The sequence below is a fragment of the Heptranchias perlo genome, chromosome 34 (genome assembly GCF_035084215.1).
Source record: "Heptranchias perlo isolate sHepPer1 chromosome 34, sHepPer1.hap1, whole genome shotgun sequence".
Classification (NCBI taxonomy): Eukaryota; Metazoa; Chordata; class Chondrichthyes; order Hexanchiformes; family Hexanchidae; genus Heptranchias; species Heptranchias perlo.
In genome coordinates, this window is record NC_090358.1 from 7729396 (window position 1) to 7748879 (window position 19484).

General features: G+C 46.5%; 1 protein-coding gene across 1 annotated transcript in view; it reads left to right on the forward strand.

The window, feature by feature from the left end:
* Positions 1 to 19484, forward strand: part of slco3a1a (solute carrier organic anion transporter family member 3A1a) — a 147816-nt gene that overhangs the window by 102824 nt on the left and 25508 nt on the right. Inside the window, exons 4-6 of the mRNA XM_067971151.1 lie at positions 11857 to 11955; positions 13358 to 13627; positions 16603 to 16767. Coding sequence (XP_067827252.1) covers positions 11857 to 11955; positions 13358 to 13627; positions 16603 to 16767 — 534 coding nt within the window. The remainder of the gene's footprint in view (positions 1 to 11856; positions 11956 to 13357; positions 13628 to 16602; positions 16768 to 19484) is intronic.

The following is a 19484-nucleotide window of genomic DNA, read 5'->3' on the forward strand; positions in this document are numbered from 1 at the left end:
TCACAACTCCCGCAGCCAGGTGAGCTGCGAAGAGTGAAAGGGAAACAGTAGAAAAGGAAGAGAAATGTAAGCGGAAAGGAGAATGAGAAAAAGGAGAGATGACTTTATTAATGGCCCTTGGGTGTCCTTAGTGCCATACGTAAGATTGCAGCTTGCTACTTTTAAGCATGTTATGTTGCCATTGGATGCTACAGGTGTTTGACTCACGACTGAAAACCTGACAGCCGAAGTCTGTGCAGTGTTGCCCTGTGCCCTCTCTCACAAATTGTGGCCAGAAATGAGAGCTCTGAGTCACATTCTTCCCAGTACATTTTTAGAAATCGCAACATCCATCAGTTGCAAACGCGAGCTGCAAGATGTTTGCATCTTCCCTCAATAGTTTCCAACTGGGTCATCCCCCACACTACCCCCGATTTACTCGCAGTGTCTATTTTCAGCAGAGTGTCTCGGCTAGCCCTCGGTGCAATGATCTGCCCGTCCCAAGGTGGTAAAAGCTTCATCAAAAACCTCCGCAAGATGAATGGGGTCGGGGTCTGACGTCGGCTGCGTTATTTGCTGCGTTTTCCTGCAGCAGGCTAGAAATAACCAGCAGTCTGGAATTTACGTGCAGCAGCTACACAGTCGCACTTGCGTTGCAGACAGATTGCAGTGCAGCTGATTTAATCCAGTCCTCGCCCGATGCCCACATATGCGCAGGCTTTCCAGCACTCTGTCACCTGATGGGTACACGGAGTGGTTATGGGCACTGGCGCTTTTGTGAGTTCAAATCCCACCATGGCAATTTCAGAATTTGAATTCAGATTTTAAAAATCTGGAAATAAAGAGCTGCTATCAGCTTTTAAAACAAGTGAGCATGAAGCAGTGGGATTGTTATAAAAACCCAACTGTTTCATTAGAAAGAAAGACTTGCATTTATGTAGCACCCTTTCACGACCTCAAGGCACTTCACAGCCAATGAAATACTTTCGAAGTGTAGTCGCTGTTGTAATGTAGGAAACGGGGCAACTGATCTACGCACAGCAAGATCCCACAAACAGCAGTGTGATAATAACCAGATCATCTGTTTTAGTGATGTTGGTTGAAGGATAAGTGTTAGCCAGAACTCCCCTGTTCTTCTTCGAAATAAGGCAATGGGATCTTTTACGTTCACCTGAGAGGGCAGACGGGGCCTCAGTGTAACGTCTCATTTGAAAGACGGCACCTCGCAATGAGAGGTGAGAGTGCTACCACTGAGCCACGACTGACACCTTTAATGTACTTTGGAGAGACAAACCTACTGTCTTTACCCAGACTGGCCTAGATGTGACTCCTGTCCCACACCCACGTGGTTGACTCACCTGCCCACTGAAGTGGCCTTGCTCGCCCCTGAGTTGTATCACCACTTTCTCAGAGCAACTAGAGATGGACAATAAATGTCGGCCTTGCCAATGACACCCATATCCTGAGAATTAATTTTATAAAAGGGGTGTGATAAGGAGCTTGAACCCTGGCTGATTTTTTTATCCCCCCCCCCTTTCCTATCCCATGGGGCTTAAGGCCAATTGTAGTGCCCCGAGTGCCAACCCCACTGAGATCAGCTAACTCAACACAGACTGAATCACTTCCGATTGAGCAAGGAGTGGAGGGAAATGGGTTTGAGGTAGGGAAAGATAAAAATATAGATTGGTTTCTGAAAAAAGAGTGGGACCAGTAGAATGGCCTTTTTAACACTCCTGTGTTCTGATGTTCATCTTTGAAATACTGTGAAACTCCCCCTTCCCATTATCTCCCACTGTAAACCCTCCCCCATCATCCACTGTGAAACTCCCCCTTCCCATTATCGCCCACAATGGAGGGGAACACTTTTCTCCCCCCCCCCCCCCCCCCACTGCCCATACACACACAGATGGATAATGGAATTTGGTGGATAGTCAGGACTCTCCAAATTTTGGTCTTGCCCATATAGTTTGGCATTGGAATGAAGGTACATACAATACAAATAACCTAAATCAGGGTTAATCTTTCTTGGGATGCCAATGCCCCCTTCCCCTCCATACTACGGAGTCCCCTGACATCATAAACATGACACCAGAAATCTAACATCAAAAATTAAATCCATCAGAGTTTGAACTAAAGCCCTGGAATATCTGTACCACTAGTACACATGTTACTCCCCAGAGGCTTGTCCCCCTCCCCAATCATTTGTGCCCTGAGAAGACTGGTTGCCTTTTGTGCCTCCGGGCCTCCAGGCACAGCCTGTCCAGTCGTGGAATCTTGACTGAGCTGGGATTCGATGATGTTCTCTTCCCCTTCAGCTCTTCAATATAAGACGGGGTTGGAGGGTTGGCAAATTTGCTGTTGGGAGGTAGCATCATCCCAGTTCCCATGGACCTCTGAAAGGGCTGCAGTGAAACTGTGGACCCTCATTCCATTAATTTGCAGTGTATTAATGAGGGTGGTCTTCACCAAGAAAACTAGGATTGAAGCCCTCAATAAGAGGTGAATAACACTGCTCTTTCCAAAGTCAGTTGATTCCAGTTCAGTCTAAACCTACAACTAATTCAGATGAATAGACTCAAAGAACTTGTCTTCATTTGGAATAACTCCAGATCAGAAATGCCATTCAGAGCAACTATGATTTCCTCAGAATAATTGAAATTTCCGCAATACATCAAGTAAGCTGCTGACACAGTGACAAATGTTGGAGGAGTGGGAACCTGAAAGTTTCACATCTTGAGTCAGTTCTTTTATGTGAACAGGTCAAGCATTAAACTAGACCAAGTCAATCCAGAATTCATCTGGCCCAAATCCACAGGCCTGCATTCCCCCCGTAATATATAATTCATTTTTAACATCACCACTTTTTAACCAATTCCAGACTGAGCAGGTCTGGGATCTCAGACTTCTGTTCCAATGTTTGCCTTGCTGCCTTAGATCTTAATTGAAAACCTCAATATTTAATATCTGCATATTATGAGTAAATGGAGGGAGTGGAGATGGGGGAGTAATGAATTCTTTTGACACGTGGTTTACCTCTTAAAAACTGTCCAGGTCAAAATTGGATAGGTGGCAACCATATTTCCAACTTACATTTCTTGCTGTCTACCAGGAGTCAGCCTTGGCTCAATCATTGCACTTTCACCTCTGAGTCAGTAGGTTGTGGGGTCACAATCTACTCTGGGAGACTTGAGCACATAATCTAGGCTGACAGTTCAGTGCAACCTTGAGGGAATGTTTCACTGTCACAGTGCTGTGTTTCAGATGAGATGTTAGACCGAGGCCCCCTCTGCCCTCACGGAGGACGTGCAAGATCTCATGGCACTATTTGAAGAACGGCAGGGGAGTTGTCCCGGCCAACATTTATCCTTCAACCAATACCACCAAATCAGGTTATCTGATCGTTTATCTCATTGCCATTTGTGGGACCTTCCTGTGTACAAATTGGCAGTTGTGTTTATCTAAGTTACAACAGTGACTACATTTCAGAAATATTCCATTAACTGAGAAGTGCTTTGGGACATCCTGAGGTCATGAAAGACGCTATATAAATGCAAGTCGTTTCTTTGTTTACCTGAACAGGATTATGCGTTGTGCTGGTTGGACAGTGATGAGTACATTCCTTAATTAATTTTATAAGGGAATGCCTGTTACGTTATGTGAATTATTTCAGGTTTAGTATACAAAGCACAAGCTACTTCAAGATGGCTGGGGTAGAACTACCAGCTCTACTAACTCTCATAAAGGAGGTCAGAATGCAACAACAACAACAACAACAACAACCTGCATTTATATAATGCAATTGTATAACCTGGTAAAACGTCCCAAGGAGCTTCACAGGAGCAATTATCAAACAAAATTTGACACCTAATAAGGAGGTATTAGGACAGGTGACCAAAAGCTTGGTCAAAAAGGTAGGTTTTAAGGAGCATCTTAAAGGAGGAGAGAGAGGTAGAGCAGCGGAGAGGTTTAGGGAGGGAATTCCAGAGCTTAGGGCCTAGGCAGCTGAAGGCACGGCTGCCAATGGCGTAACGGTTAAAATCAGGGATGTGCAAGAGGCCAGAATTGGAGGAGCGCAGAGATCTGGGAGGGTTGTCGGGCTGCCGGAGGTTACAGAGATAGGGAGAGGTGAGGCTATCTGAGATTGTGATCCCCCCACATGTAGGAATTGTGCTGGTAATTCCCACCACTTCCCTTCCTTTCCTCGCTGGAGAGTTATATTGGATGTATGGTTTCAACAGAGGGCTTCCACGAGTGCAATGATTAATGGGATAGGGCTGTTTCCATTGCAGAACTCTTTTGCTTTCTCTCGGTCTCCAGCAAGACAAAACAACTTCCACAGCCAGCTAGGCTATGAAGAGAGATAAAGAAAAATGGAGAGAGTGAGAGAGAGGAAAAGAAGAGAGGGAGCAAGGAAAAGAGATGAGAGGAATGCATTAGTCTCACTTTGGCCCGTATGGAAGAGCTAGCTTGCTGACATAAGTAACGTCATGCGAGGGGATACGATGGGGTGTATGGCATACAGATGAAAATCACCAGCTGATGGAACTATTTGCAGACTGCTCACTCCATTGGGATATGCAGCTGAATAACCACATAATGGAAAACATGTATTCTTGAGCACTACATAATACAGTGTGGCGTGTCATACACTGCAGTGAGCAAGACGATTCCTCCTTGGCCTGGCTCCCTGCAGTTGTGTTCCAAGTAATTTGCCTTAGAAGGACGTAGACATGCAGCACATGCCTGCTCAGTGGATTATGTGCTTCTGAGGAAAAAGGTTCATGGTAGAAGAGATAAATTTCATGCTGCATTCGGCACAGTTAGAAAAGCTTTGATCTTAGTCAGAATAATCTGAATATTAAAATCTGGCATTTTTAGGTCATTCCTTATTAATTAGAAGCCTGAGGTCTTTCTAAAATATCTGTCAGCCTTACTTTGATATGCCATTTCCTCCATGCCTTGGGTAGACAGAAAGAAGCAATCAGACTACGTTTTGTAAGAAAGGAGAGGGACGGGAGAAATGAAAGATAGGAGAGAGGCAGAAGATTGGGGGAAATGCTTCAGCGTCGAGACGAGGAAGGTTTTGATTAATCTGCTAGTAATGATCTGCTCTGAAATGCTTTGGATGTAATTGAGCTCGGCTATATGGGGAAGGGATTTGTGTTCTGTACAAAGGGTGTATTTTGCCTATCGGGTTGTTGCTGGAGAATCAAATGTTCAACCATTTGAAAACCGCAGTGACATTCAACTTGATTGCTTGTGAGTGATAGGCGGAGAGAAAGGCTGGGGTGTGAGCCTAATGACCTGGAGGTTATTCTGTTCAGCAAACTGAAGGGTCAAAAGCGCGAGGGGGAGAGAGAGAGAATTCCACCCCCTCACAATAATGAGGAGGGAAAAGTAAGAAGAAACTTGCATTTATATAGCGCCTTTCACGACCTCAGGATGTCCCGAAGCGCTTTACAGCCAATGAAGTACTCATGAAATGTTATCACTGTTGGAATGTAGGAAACGCGGCCAATTTTGCACACAGCAAGGTCCCACAAACACACAATGACCAGATAATCGGTTTTAGTGCAATAAAAACAGAAAATGCTGGAGATGCTCAGCAAGTCAGGCAGCATCTGTGGAGAAAGAAACAGAGTTAACATTTCAGGTCGAAGACCCTTCGTCAGAACTGGAAGATGTTAAAGAGTTAAAGTTTTTAAGCAAATACAGAGCCGGGGAAGAGAGGGGGGAGGAAAGAACAAAAGGGAAGATCTGTGATAGGATAGAGGGCAGGAGTAATTAAATGGCAAAAGGGATGATGGTGCAAGGCAAAGAGGGTGTTTTTATTTCAGATTTCCAGTATCTATAGTATTTTGCGTTTGAATCTGTTTTAGTGATGTTGGTTGATGAGCAAATATTGGCCAGGACACCAAGGAGTCGTCCCCTGCTGTTCTTCGAAATAGTGCCACAGGATCTTTTACGTCCACCTGAGAGGGCAGACGAGGCCTCGGTTTAACATCTCATTTGAAAGATGGCAGTACTCAGTACTGCATTGGAGTGTTAGTCTAGATTTTGTGGTACCAGTCTCTGGAGTGGGACTCGAACCCACGACCTTCTGACGAAAGCCGGTAGAGTAGAAGACAATGAATTCTTCAAACTGAAGTAAAAGCAGCAAATGCTGGGAATACACAGCAGGTCAGTTAATATCTGAAAAACAGGTTAGTGTATCAGGCGAGAACATCATCAGAACCAGTTGGAGGTAAAAGAAATTCAGATATGGCCAGAGAGAAAAAAATTTGAATGAATTCCAATATGCACTGTGTGTCGCAACTTTATAATCCTTTATCAATGGGTTTACAATTTTCTTACACATAATGCAGAACAAATCTTTCCTGCGTGTTAGTATTTTTGGATGGCCTTTTAGAGTGGAAGGCCCCTACTGTTTGGTGTGGCTGTGTTGAATTAAAGTCTATTGGGAAATATCCTTAAAGGAGCACCATCTTCATGTAAAAGTGTCTGGCAAAGATTTATGTCGCCGGGAGCGACTAGCCCTCCAGTGGCCCATTTGGCCCATGTGATGTAAGTGAAGTGGTGTTTGCTGCTGCAGCCCGAATACTGAAGCACTCCATCCCACCCCAGTAATATAAAGGGTTTCTGCTGGCTGCTGTTTTATCTGAATACAAGAACGCACCCATCCCATACTCCCCACCCCCCACCCCCTCCCCCACCCCCTCCCCACCCTTTCCCGGTATGAACCAGCGATACAGTTTTCACACTGGATAGAATGATACAACACAGAAGGAGGCCATTTGGCCCATCTTGCCTGTGCCGGCTCTTTGAAAGAGCTATTCAATTAGCCCCACTCCCCTGCCCTTTCCCCACAGCCCTGAACATTTTTCCTTAACAAGTATTTATCCAGTTCCCTTTTGAAAGTTACTATTGAATCTGCTTCAGGCAGTGCATTCCAGATCATAACAACTCACTGCATAAAAAAAATTCTCTTCATCTCGCCTCTAGTTCTTTTACCAATTACCTTAAATCTGTATCCTCTGGTTACCGACCCTTCTGCCACTGAAAACAGTTTCTCCTTATTTACTCTATCAAAATCCTTCATGAAGCCCCACTCCAGGATTTAAGTTCAGTTCCGAAGGGGTAGCTGCATTGTCAGAACTACTTACCTTCAAATGGGATGTTTAACTCGCCCGCCAATTCGAAGAGTTCTCCCAGTGTCCTGGCCAACATTCCACTCTCAATCAACAGCGCCAAAAGCAGATTAACTGGTTATTCACCTCATGGCCCTTTGTGGGATCTTGATGTGTACAACATAGTTACATAACAACAGTCACTTTGAGGTAATTTGTTGTACGTGAAATGCTTTGAGAGTTTGCTGAGAGAAATGATAGTAAGATGCTATACAAATTCAAGCCTGTCAGTCTTTCGTTCACTGCCTGGTACAGACTATTGCTCACTCCAGTTCCTATGTCCCAGGCCTTCCCCAGACATCAGGAAGGTCCTCAGCCAGGTAACAAAAAGTTTCATTGCAATTTTCAAACAATTGTGTGTTCACAATCATACCCATCGTTGTTTGGGAATCTACATCTCAGAGAAGATTCACAGCAACCGGGAACTGAGACCAACAGAACCATATCCACCTCCAATGCTTCTGCATAACATCAAATGGGCTCTGCAGGCAGGATAAAGATCTTGAGACAGTAGAGGTCCTGGGCAGTAACCGCACAGTGGAGACTATAGTTACTGTTCCTTCTTTTATGAAGGAAAAATGTTTGATAAATGGACACTGAGCAATGAGATGAATAAAAGATGGCTTTTAAAGAGGCTTTTGAAGATGGGAATGGGGAGAGTGAGTTGACAAGGTCGAGGGGTTTTGGGAGAGAGTTCCAGAGAATGGGACCAAGATACTTAAAGGCCCGATAGCTAAAGTTTCTAACTGTGGCCTAACCAATGTCAATTCAAATACACCTTTATTTTTGTTCAGGTGCTGGAAAGTGTGCTGTGGGGATATAGTTAGAGCATTTCTATCATACTTTGTGACATTTCGGATGAGACGTTAAACGTCAGCCCTCTCAGGTTGATGTAAAAGATCCCACAGCACTATTTCAAAGGAGAGCAGGGGAGTTCTCCCCGGTGCCCTGGCAAATATTTATCCCTCAACCAACATCACTAAAACAGATGATCTGGTCATTATCACATTGCTGTTTGTGGGACCTTGCTGTGCGCAAATTGGCTGCCACGTTTCCTACATTACAACAGTGAATACACTTCAAAAGTAATTCATTAGCTGTAAAATGCTTTGGGATGTCCTGAGGTCATGAAAGGCGCTATATAAATGCAAGTCTTCCTTTTTCTCTTTCTTGATCACAGACTGGGCTGGATATCGACCTTTGTTTACATTGCTGACTATTTCTTCTTGAGTTTGAGATTTAATTTGAAACAAATAAATTCTTAAAATCTCTCCGGGGCAGATAGTTTAATAGAGGGCTTTCACCGCTGCTGTGAATTATGGGATAGCCCAGGCTCCATAACAAGCGACACCACTTGTAAATCCCAACGCCGCAGGAGAACCGTGAGGAGAGAAAGAGAAATACAGAAAAAAGGAAACAGAGAAGGACAGGGAAGAGAAAGAGAAGGTTATATTAATGCCATTTGGCCACATGCCTGGAGCCCATGTGACAAACACAGATTGTACATTTAACTATATTCATGTTTCTGGTGTGAGGTACCTCCTCAGCTCTATAACCTACAACTGAAAATCTCGCACCTAGGGGTCATCCAATGTTGACAGCTGTGTACCAAGTTTCTGGCTACTTTAATGACCCAGCCAGGTCAGCACAAGTAACCTGAAGAAAGCTCAGTCGAAATAGACCTATCTGACCAACAGGTGGCAGCAGGACACAGTGTGATGTTATTAAGTTAGATTCTATCAGATGTGGTTCATGGGTCACCAGCTCCGGTCTCTGGGAGAGATTTCAGGGAGGCTCTGGTGGTTTTGTTCCAATCCCTATTATACAGCATCACTTTTCCAGTCGAGGTTTAAAACAGGAATTGTTTTAAACACTTCAGTCAACCACAAGATGGCTGGTGGAAACATTGGTGCAGCAGTAAGTGGGAGTCGAACAGTAGGTGGGACTCCAGCAGTAAGTGGGAGTCGAACAGTAGGTGGGACTCCAGCAGTAAGTGGGAGACGGAGACGGCAGTAAGTGGAAGACAGCAGTAGATGAGAGACGGCAGTGGATGGGAGACGGCAGTCGGTGGGACACATCACTAAGTGGGAATCGAACAGTAGGTGGGATTCCAGTAGTAAGTGGGAGACGGCAGTAGATGAGAGACGGCAGTAGATGAGAGACAGTAGTCGGTGGGACACAGCCCTAAGTGGGAGTCGAACAGTAGGTGGGACACTACCAGCTGTGTGAACCTCTGTAAAGTTTATTTGTTTGGGGCTGTACTTTTTTCTGAAAAGACATTTGATGCACGCGTGGCGATGCCTTGTGTTTCTAAACAGGTAGAGAAAGGTACAGCAAGCACAATTTGAGGTTGGCGAAGCTCTTTCAGTTTACACAGCAGAATATCCGTTATCCACCACAATGAAAGGGAGTTGGTGGATAATGGAGAGACCTCTAGGGAAACCATCCACCCAGTGTATTGGTACCACTGGCGGGATTCGGGCATAAGGGGAGCAAGAAATTGGTCGGCCATGATACCCCAGATCCCATGGGAAACTCAGCAGTTTAAACTCTGCTCGAAAGAGAACGATCCCAGCTTCTCCAATCTCTCCACATAACTGAAGTTCTTCATCCCTGGCACCATTCTAGTAAATCTCTTCTGTACCCTCTCTAAGAATTGACATCCTTCCTAAAGTGTGGTGCAAATTTCTACTCACCTAATACTGGATGTCGGACAAGCAGCATGACAGGTCAGAAGCAGTGGAGAGACAGGCGCGAGGTTAAGGGAGGGAATTCCAGAGCTTAGTGAGGTGAAGGGAGTCGGGGATGTGCAAGAGACCAGAATTAGAAGAGCGCAGAGTTCTCGGAGGGTTGTAGGACTGAAGGAGCGAGGCCATGGAAGTATCTGAACACAGGGATGAGAATTTTAAAATCGAGGCATTATTGGACTGGGAGCGATCACAGGGGTGATGGGTGATCGGGACTTGGGGTGGGGTGGGAGCCTCTTGCGATTGAGGTGGGGCTTCTGCCTCCAAGTTCTGGTTTATGAATTGCGAATGCCTCTACCATGTTCGCTAGTCCTGCCCACTTTGTGCCATTTCTTCTGTCATTTGAAGGGGACCCAGCAGTCTTATCCCATCTCACCCCACCTACTGGGCGCTGCCTCAGTCTCTCCTCTATATGGGGTGAATAATGTGCAGGATTTCAGTGGCAGTATCCAGGCGGTGAATTGTATTGTCTTGAAGAAGTTTCAAATGAATGTTTCTGGGCAAATTTAAGCCTTTACCTCAGCCCTACTCATGCCTTTCCTCACTGTTATTATAAAAACTACAGACATTAGGTGGCAGCAAAGCTCCAGTCCAGATGATCCTGGCAACGAGAACGGTGAGCGGACAATAACCAGGACACCATCATTAGTGACCACGAGAGGGCACCATTCTCTACATCAGAGGGGACAAAGGCAGAGTGCGAGCTTCTCTCAGTGTGAACAGATTGTTGCACCGTTGCTAAGGCTCGGCTGCCTAGTCACTCGCCTAATCTTAGGGTGTTCCTCAACATAAAGGTCGTGGGATTGTCCTGTGGTGAACCTCTGACAAAGGGAGGGAGTGTACTTCACAGAGCCTGTGCACCCCTCGGAGAAGAGTGAAAGAACAGCACATAACTAAACAGTCCAAATACATACACGTCAAGTGTACTCTGTCTACCATTAACCAGCCATGGAGCTGATTAAAGGGGGAATGAGGATCCCTCCAACCCCAGTGACAGATTGATTCAAAGTGTCTGATCTTGAATGTGCTGTCGAGAAATTTCTAAAATGTAAAGTGTTAAAACAATGTCCTTTTTCTCCCCCTTTATCTCTGTGTCCTATCGTGTGTAGCTCATTGAGATTTTCAGTGAATTTTTAGCAGCAGCAAAGAAAACAACAACATTTAAGCCATGGTCCGATTCTGGCTCGATAGTATCCAGCCCCTTCCCACTCCCACCTCACCCTGACCCTAACTCTGCATCTGTCCTATCCTTCCCCATCCTGTCCCTTCCCACTCCTATCTCACCCTGCCCCTCACTCTGCACCTGACCCTCCCTGTCCTGCAGGGTAACAGACCTGGTCATTCTGCGGCATAGATCCAAGAGTTCTTCGCTTACCAATCCCAGGCTTAAAAAGAGGGATGATGCTCCACGCAGCCTGACTAGGCCGGATTTCCTGTTTTTCTATTTTCTTTCCAATTCTCATTGTATATATTTGGGTAATCTGGGGGCCTGTTGGTTTATTCTTAAAATTGCTTTTTTCGTAGTTTAAAAATTGTTGCTGTACCAAAAGTCAGCCCTCATAACAGGGCTGGAGGTGGAGCCAGAGGCCTAGATTTTTAGCCTTTCCTCTGCTGGTTTTTCTCAGGGTTCCTTTCGACCATTCCTACCTCTGTGTAATTTTCCACCTGGTGTGACAGGTGTCAAACAAAATATCCAGCCATAAATAGCAGGTGTATTGTAATGGAACGCCAATGACAGAAATCCATTGAAAATCATCGGGTTAATGGCTGCATTAAAATAGCAGACAGCGTAATATCACATGACCGTGTTGTACGTGCGTCCGCCATTTTTGCAATGTTAATTTCTGAGCTAAACTCCGAGATTCATCCACAAGACTGAACGTAGAGCAAGAGGAAAATGAAACTAACTACCTCTTCTTCACTTTGTGTTTTGTCCTTTTTAGGAATTCTCTTCACCACTTTGGTTTTCGGCCCTGCCTGTGGCTTCATCCTGGGCTCCCTCTGCACCAAAATCTACGTGGACGCCATTTTCATCGACACAAGTACGTGGGGCTGTCCTGCCACTAGTATTAGGCTGAAAGTTTCTGTCCCTTTCATTTACTTTTCCTCTCTCCAATTTCCTCCCCATCTCTCCTGGATGTACTGGCTCCTGCTGGTGTCTGATCGTACAGGCACCAGCACACCTTCCAGCTCCTCGCCAGTCTGGCCTGCGGGTAAAGAATGTCTACTGGAATGAGTGTTGCCGGCTATTCAACTAGTGCAGGCAGATCTCAGCCTGTCCTCAGCTAGCACGTGCGCACACGCACACAATTCATACTCACACACGCGCGCGTGCACTCACGCACGCACACACTCACACACATAGACGCACAGGCATTTTCCAGCAGGGATCACTGGATAGCGATCTGAAACTGGAATCCCTCTGATATTTTCCCCTCCCTCGTCTGGGGGCTCTGGGGCCAATTCGATTTTAGCCCCCGTACTGCTGTCCCAGCTGAGATCAGCGAACGTCACAGGCTGGGAATGAAACTTGGTGTCTTCCTGCCTTGTGCAGCTCAGTATCACAGCAGGTGGTTCATTGAAACATCGAGACTCTCGGGCGTGAGGGCCCCACTGATCTTTATTAACCCTTTGACCAGGGAATGAGTTGGAGTAAAGTAATTACCAGCAGTCAAACACGAAAGAAAGGAAGAGGAGGTGATGCTACCTGTAAATTTGTGAAAGGTTTTGGTATGGGGTGGTTGTGGTACTGGACTAGCAACCTAGAGGTTATAAATTCAAATTACAAAATTGGAATTTAATAAATCTGGCAGCTGGTGGGATGGTAAAAAAAATGACTAACAAAGATTCTTAAAAACAACAACTGGTGCCTTTAACAGAGTAAAATGTCCCAAGGGGCTTCACAGGAGCGTCATCAGACAAAAAAATTGACATCGAGCCAAAGACGGAGATATTAGGGCGGGTGACCAAAAGCTTGATAAAGAGGTGGGTTTTAAGGAGCGTCTTAAAGGAGGAGAGAGAGGTGGTGAGTCAGAGAGGTTTAGGGAGGGAATTCCAGAGCTTAGGGCCTAAATGGCTTAAGGCACGGCCGCCGATGATGGGACGAAGGAAATGGGGGATGCACAAGAGGCCAGAATTGGAGGAGCGCAGAGATCTCAGAGGGTTGTAGGGCTGGAGGAGGTTACAGAGATAGGGAGGGGCGAGGCCATGGAGGGATTTGAATACGAGAATTTTAAATTTGAGGCGTTGATGGACTGGGAGCCAATGTTGGTCAGCGAACCAGTTCAATTCAGTATGGGGAAACCTGCCCCCTCCTACCTAATCTGGCCTACACGCGATTGACTCAATGTCTTACGGGTAATTGGGGATTGATAATAAATGTTGCCGACATCCTAGGTAGGATTTGTTTGGTTGTTGTTTTGAGTGTTTCAACTTTTCTTGCAGGTAAACTGGATATATCGCCCGAGGACCCTCGTTGGATTGGGGCCTGGTGGGGGGGCTTCCTGCTCTGCGGGGCTTTACTCTTCTTCTCGGCCCTCTTCATGTTCGGGTTCCCGCAGTCCCTGGCCATTAAGAACGACACGATGACCGAGAGCGAGCAGGCCATGCTTCCGCACAACGTACTGCAGGAGTTCGAGACCCCGAAGCCCAGCAATGGGGTGGCGCAGCCCCTGCAGCCTGCCAGCTCCACTTCCTGCTTTCAGCAGCTGCGAGGTCAGTTAAACCGCCCCCGATGCCTCGGTTGGTGAATGTGCCCCCCCCTCCACCCGGTGTGACAACGAATCAGCTGTGGTGGCAGCAATGACCCCCCCCCCCCCACAATCTGCCGGGTTAGAACGGGCAAAAAAACCCCAAAAACACCAGCTGAGATTCCAAGTGCACGGGGTGAGGGCAGCAGCATCTCAGCTGTGATGCCCACCACAGTCGAATGGCCTGCTGATACTCACTCGAGTATGCTCACACTGCCTCAGTGTGTCAGAGCATGCTGATTCCTTTGATAACGTACCCCAGCAGGAGTCGTTCTGGTGCTGGTGGGGTGGGGGGGGGACACAAAATTTAAACAAAACCTGTGTGTTGTGTCCTCCCGCTCCCCAGTGCTACACACCCAACTCCCCACTGCTCTCAGCCCCTGCGACATAACTCTGTAAACAACAGCATGGGGTCCATAGGAGAGGCCAGGACTGATTCTTTCTAGAATATACACCCACCCCCCCCCCGACCTTGTAAGGTGGAGTCCTGCTGTGGTACTCAGTGCCTCCACACAATGGTTTGGACGATATAGGGAACTCACAGGAATGGATCGGGTGATATGGGGAACTCACAGGAATGGATCGGGTGATATGGGGAACTCACGGGAAAGGATCGGGTGATATGGGGAACTCACGGGAATGGATCGGGTGATATGGGGAACTCATGGGAAAGGATCGGGTGATATGGGGAACTCACGGGAAAGGATCGGGTGATATGGGGAACTCACGGGAATGGATCGGGTGATATGGGGAACTCACGGGAAAGGATCGGGTGATATGGGGAACTCACGGGAAAGGATCGGGTGATATGGGGAACTCACGGGAATGGATCGGGTGATATGGGGAACTCAAGGGAATGGATCGGGTGATATGGGGAACTCACGGGAAAGGATCGGGTGATATGGGGAACTCACGGGAATGGATCGGGTGATATGGGGAACTCATGGGAAAGGATCGGGTGATATGGGGAACTCACGGGAAAGGATCGGGTGATATGGGGAACTCACGGGAATGGATCGGGTGATATGGGGAACTCACGGGAAAGGATCGGGTGATATGGGGAACTCACGGGAAAGGATCGGGTGATATGGGGAACTCACGGGAAAGGATCGGGTGATATGGGGAACTCACGGGAATGGATCGGGTGATATGGGGAACTCAAGGGAATGGATCGGGTGATATGGGGAACTCAAGGGAATGGATCGGGTGATATGGGGAACTCACGGGAAAGGATCGGGTGATATGGGGAACTCACGGGAATGGATCGGGTGATATGGGGAACCCACAGAGTTTACACCAACCTAAAACTTGTGTTGAAATCTCCATTTACATTTTTTAAAAATCCTTAATTATTTTAATGCCTGCCATTTAATTAAATCCTACAAAAGTCTCCTAACCACAGGAGAAGCCTTGGTTCTCCCTGTAAGTGGTACCAGGAACTCGTCTCAGCCAATGGTCCTGTCAACTGTGGCTCAGTAGGTAGTCCTCTCACCTCTGAGTCAGAAGGTCTTGTGTTCAAGTCCCCTTCTAAAGACCTGAGCACATAATTCAGAGCTGACTCTCCCATTGAGTACTGAGGGAGTGCTGCACTGTCGGAGGTGCCGTCTCTTGAATGAGACATTAAACCGAGGGCTTAGTCTGTCCTCTCAGGGGATGTAAAAGATCCAATAGCACTATTTTGAAGAAGAGCAGGGAGTTCTCCCCGGTGTCCTAGCCAATGTTTACCAACGCCACTAAAAAACAAATTATCTGGTCATTGTCTTATTGCTGTTTGTGGAACCTTGCTGTGCGCAAATTGGTTGCCATGTTTCCTACTTTACTATTTCAAAAAGTATTTAATTGGCTGTAAAGCATTTTGGGGCATCCTGAGTTCATGAAAGGCGCTATATAAATGCAAGTCTTTCTTTTCTTTTTAATAACCCAGTAGCACCGATTCACTGACCTGCACTCGCAGTGAGAAGCCATGCCCATGGGGGCATGGTTGGAGACAGGGCTAATAACCCTGTATCACCGAGTCAATGACCACACTCCCAACTAGGAGCAGAGGACCGGTAAATTGACCCTATTAAGTGTAAACATACACGATCAATGGAACACAAGGGGATAGATCCTTTCGGGGTCAAGGGAAAGACTGCTGAGGGTTGGATAATATGGATTGTAAATGTTAAGACTGATTGAGAAACCAAGTAAAGGACCAAGGTACAGCACGGGTTAGATACAAAATAAAGCTCCCTCTACACTGCCCCAACAATGGTCCTCAATATCAACTCAGAAGAACATCCCCCACTGCACCATGTGATATTTCCATCTCCTGTGAGATTACCACTTTCACAGTCTGTGCTCTCGGCCAACTGGATTGAGAAAGGCCAAATTATTTCCACATACAGCCTTCACAGCCTGTAGACTTCCATCCTGGGCTGGATTTGAAAGAAAGAAAGACTTGCATTTATACAGTGCCTTTCACAACCTCAGGACGTCCCAAAGTGCTTTACAGCCAATGAAGTACTTTTTGAAGTGTGATCAATGTTGTAATGTAGGGAAACACGGCAGTAAACTTGCGCACAGCAAGGTCCCAGAAACAGTAATGTGATAGTGACCAGATCATCTGTTTTTTGTGATGTTGATTGAGGGATAAATATTGGCCAGGACATCAGGGAGAGAACTCCCCTGCTCTTCTTCGAAATAGTGCCATGGGATCTTTTATGGCCACCTGAGAGGGCAGACGGTTTAATGTCTCAGACCCCAGCTGCTTCAGGTGAAAGGCTGGTATCTATCTCTGTGCATCAGCTTGTCCTATATAATGGGGAATACAAACTAAACCCAAGGTATCAGAAATACAAAGAGTTTGAAACTAGTAATTGGCTGTCTTTTACCAATGATGAATGAATCTGTCTGTGGGCTGAAGATGTCTCACTGCCGGGAGTTTTTTTTTTGTTTCAGTGATTCCAAAGGTCACCAAGCACTTGCTGTCGAACCCCGTGTTTACGTGTATCGTTCTCGCCGCCTGTATGGAGATAGCCGTAGTTGCCGGATTCGCTGCTTTCCTCGGCAAATACCTCGAGCAGCAGTTCAATCTCTCTGCCTCCTCAGCCAATCAGCTTCTGGGTATGTGAGACCATAGGAATGCCCACCGTGCCAGGCTGTGATGGCGTTTATCCTGTTCGGTGACCGTCCTCTGCTATATTAATGGAGGGTTAACCCATTTAAAATAAACACCTCCGTTAAAATAGGGGCTTAAGAACTTTACAGGTCCGTTCACTCATTGTCGGCAACAGTAATTTCTAGCCTCATGTCTTTGCGGTTGCACGACTGATAGTTTACAAGTGTGAAGAATCACAATAGTGACTTATATATGTAAGCCCTTGAACTGCCGTCACATGTGTCCATTCTAGCTCCACGAGCAAGTGAGGCAGATGCGAATGGCTTGTGCACGTTTCTGGGTGGAAGGGCCTTTACAGCCACCACCTTGGGCCTGGGTACGGTTTTAAAATGCCAACACAACACCACAGAAATGGTATTTCAACCATGGAAAAGATACATTCAGGGACTACTTCAAACCAAAAGTCAGAACACTACAGCAAAGGGTCGTAGGTCACACCTCAGTATAGTAGAGAGCAGGAAAAGCTTTGTCAGGCGAAGAGTGATTAACACTTGGAATGGTTTTCTGGGACGTGAAAAGTTGTGGATGATGTGATTCATGGGGAGGACGGCTGTTCATTCCGAGCGTCCCCACACCCCCCACCCCCAGGAAGGATAGACTACATGGTCTCACTCACCTGTATTTATCTCGTGATCTCGGCAAGTGAATGATACAAAACTAGGGGTCATAAATATAAGATAGTCATTAACAAATCCAATTAGGAATTAAGGAGAAACTTCTTTACCCAGAGAGTGGTGAAAATCTGGAACTCGTTACCATGGAGTGGTTGAGGCAATTAGCACAGATGCATTTAAGGAGAAGCTAGATAAGTACATGAGGAAGAAACAACACAAACAACAACTTGCATTTATATAGCGCCTTTAACGTAGTAAAACGTCTCAAGATGCTTCACAGGAGCATTTTCAAACAAAATTTTACAGCGAACCACATAAGGAAATATTAGGACAGGTGACCAAAAGCTTGGTCAAAGAGGTAGCTTTCAAGGAGCGTCTTAAAGGAGGAGAGAGAGGCAGAGAGGTTTAGGGAGCGAATTCCAGAGCTTAGGGCACAGGCAGCTGAAGGCACGAGCGCCAATGGTGGAGCAATTAAAATCGGGGATGCACAAGAGGCAAGAATTGGAGGAGCGCAGAGATCTCGGAGCGTTGTAGGGCTGGAGGAGGTTACAGAGATAGGGAGGGGAGAGGCCATGGAGGGATTTGAAAACAAGGATGAGAATTTTAAAATCAAGGCGTTCCCAGACCGGGAGCCAGTGTAGGTCAGCAAGCATGAGGGTGAGGGGTAACGGGACTTGGTGCAAGTTAGGATACGGGCAACAGAGTTTTGGATGAGCTCAAGTTTATGAAGAGTGGAAGATGGGAGGCCAGCCAGGAGAATATTGGAATATTTGAAGAGAATAGAATGATATGTTGATAGGGGTAGATGAAGTAGGGTGGGAGGAGGCTCGTGTGGAGCATAGACCAGTTGGGCCGAATGGCCTGTTTCTGTACTATAAAGTCTGTGTAATCCTATGTAATAGTAGTGCCTGTCTTGAGGTGCACTCCATGTGATTCTAAAGCAACGTCATGAGAGAAAGGGCCGATCGAACAGTTCAAAGGTCAAGCAGCTCAAGAAACATTAGAATTTCCAGGATATAAAAGCGGTGCTTGTAGCTGTCATACTTCAATGGGTTTTAATGGGGCGTGACAACTGTAATAGTTTAAATTTAGGATGAAGTGTCTCCTGTGTATTAATCATTGAGTAGATAGGATTAATTATTAATTATTATGTATCTTTAACATGTATGCGTTGTCGTTTATATTCTATCAGCTCCCTGATGCCTCATTGTTTGATTGAGCTGCACAGAGCACATAGAGGTCCCACATTCAATTCCCAGTCTTATGCTAGACTAGCTGCGGGCAGTAGTTGGCCTCAGTGCTCCTGGGTAGGGAAAGGGACACTCAGCCGGGGCCCCCGCCACTGGTCACTATCCTGTCACTCCTGCTGGAAAGTGTATTTACATGGAAGTTGGGCGAGGCTGTGATTTCAGCGCAGTTAAGTATCTCCCACCTTGGTCATTCCCGCCTTGGTATAGCTGCATCTTTGCTTCTTCAAGTCCAAAGGGCACAGACTTGAGCATATCTGGCACACAACTGGTTTAGCCATCCATCACCAGACCTGGCTGGAACACATCAAGCGCTCTCTGCTCGGGCCCCACTCTCCTCTGCCAAAACCATCAACCACTCCAGGATCATCCCAGGGAGAAAGATAACTGCCCACCAGCCCTGACCTTACTGGCCTATATTACCTCCCAACACCTCCAATTTTAAATTCTCACCCTCATGTTTAAATCCCTTCATTGTCTTGCTCTCTCCTCTCTGTAACCTGCTCCAGCTTTACAACCACCACCCGCCCCCCCTCCACCCCAAGAACTCTCCGTTCCTCTGCCTGTGGCCTCTTGTGTCCCACTCCTTTCACCCCACTGTTGGCGACCATGCCTTCAGCCATCTAGGCCCCACACCGGACCGGATGGGATGCATCCTAGGTTGCTGATGGAAGTAAGGGTGGAAATTGCGGAGGTACTGGCCATAAATCTTCCAAACATCCTTAGATACGGGGGTGGTGCCAGAGGACCGGAGAATTGCAAACGTAACACCCTTGTTTGATAAGGATAAACCCAGAACTA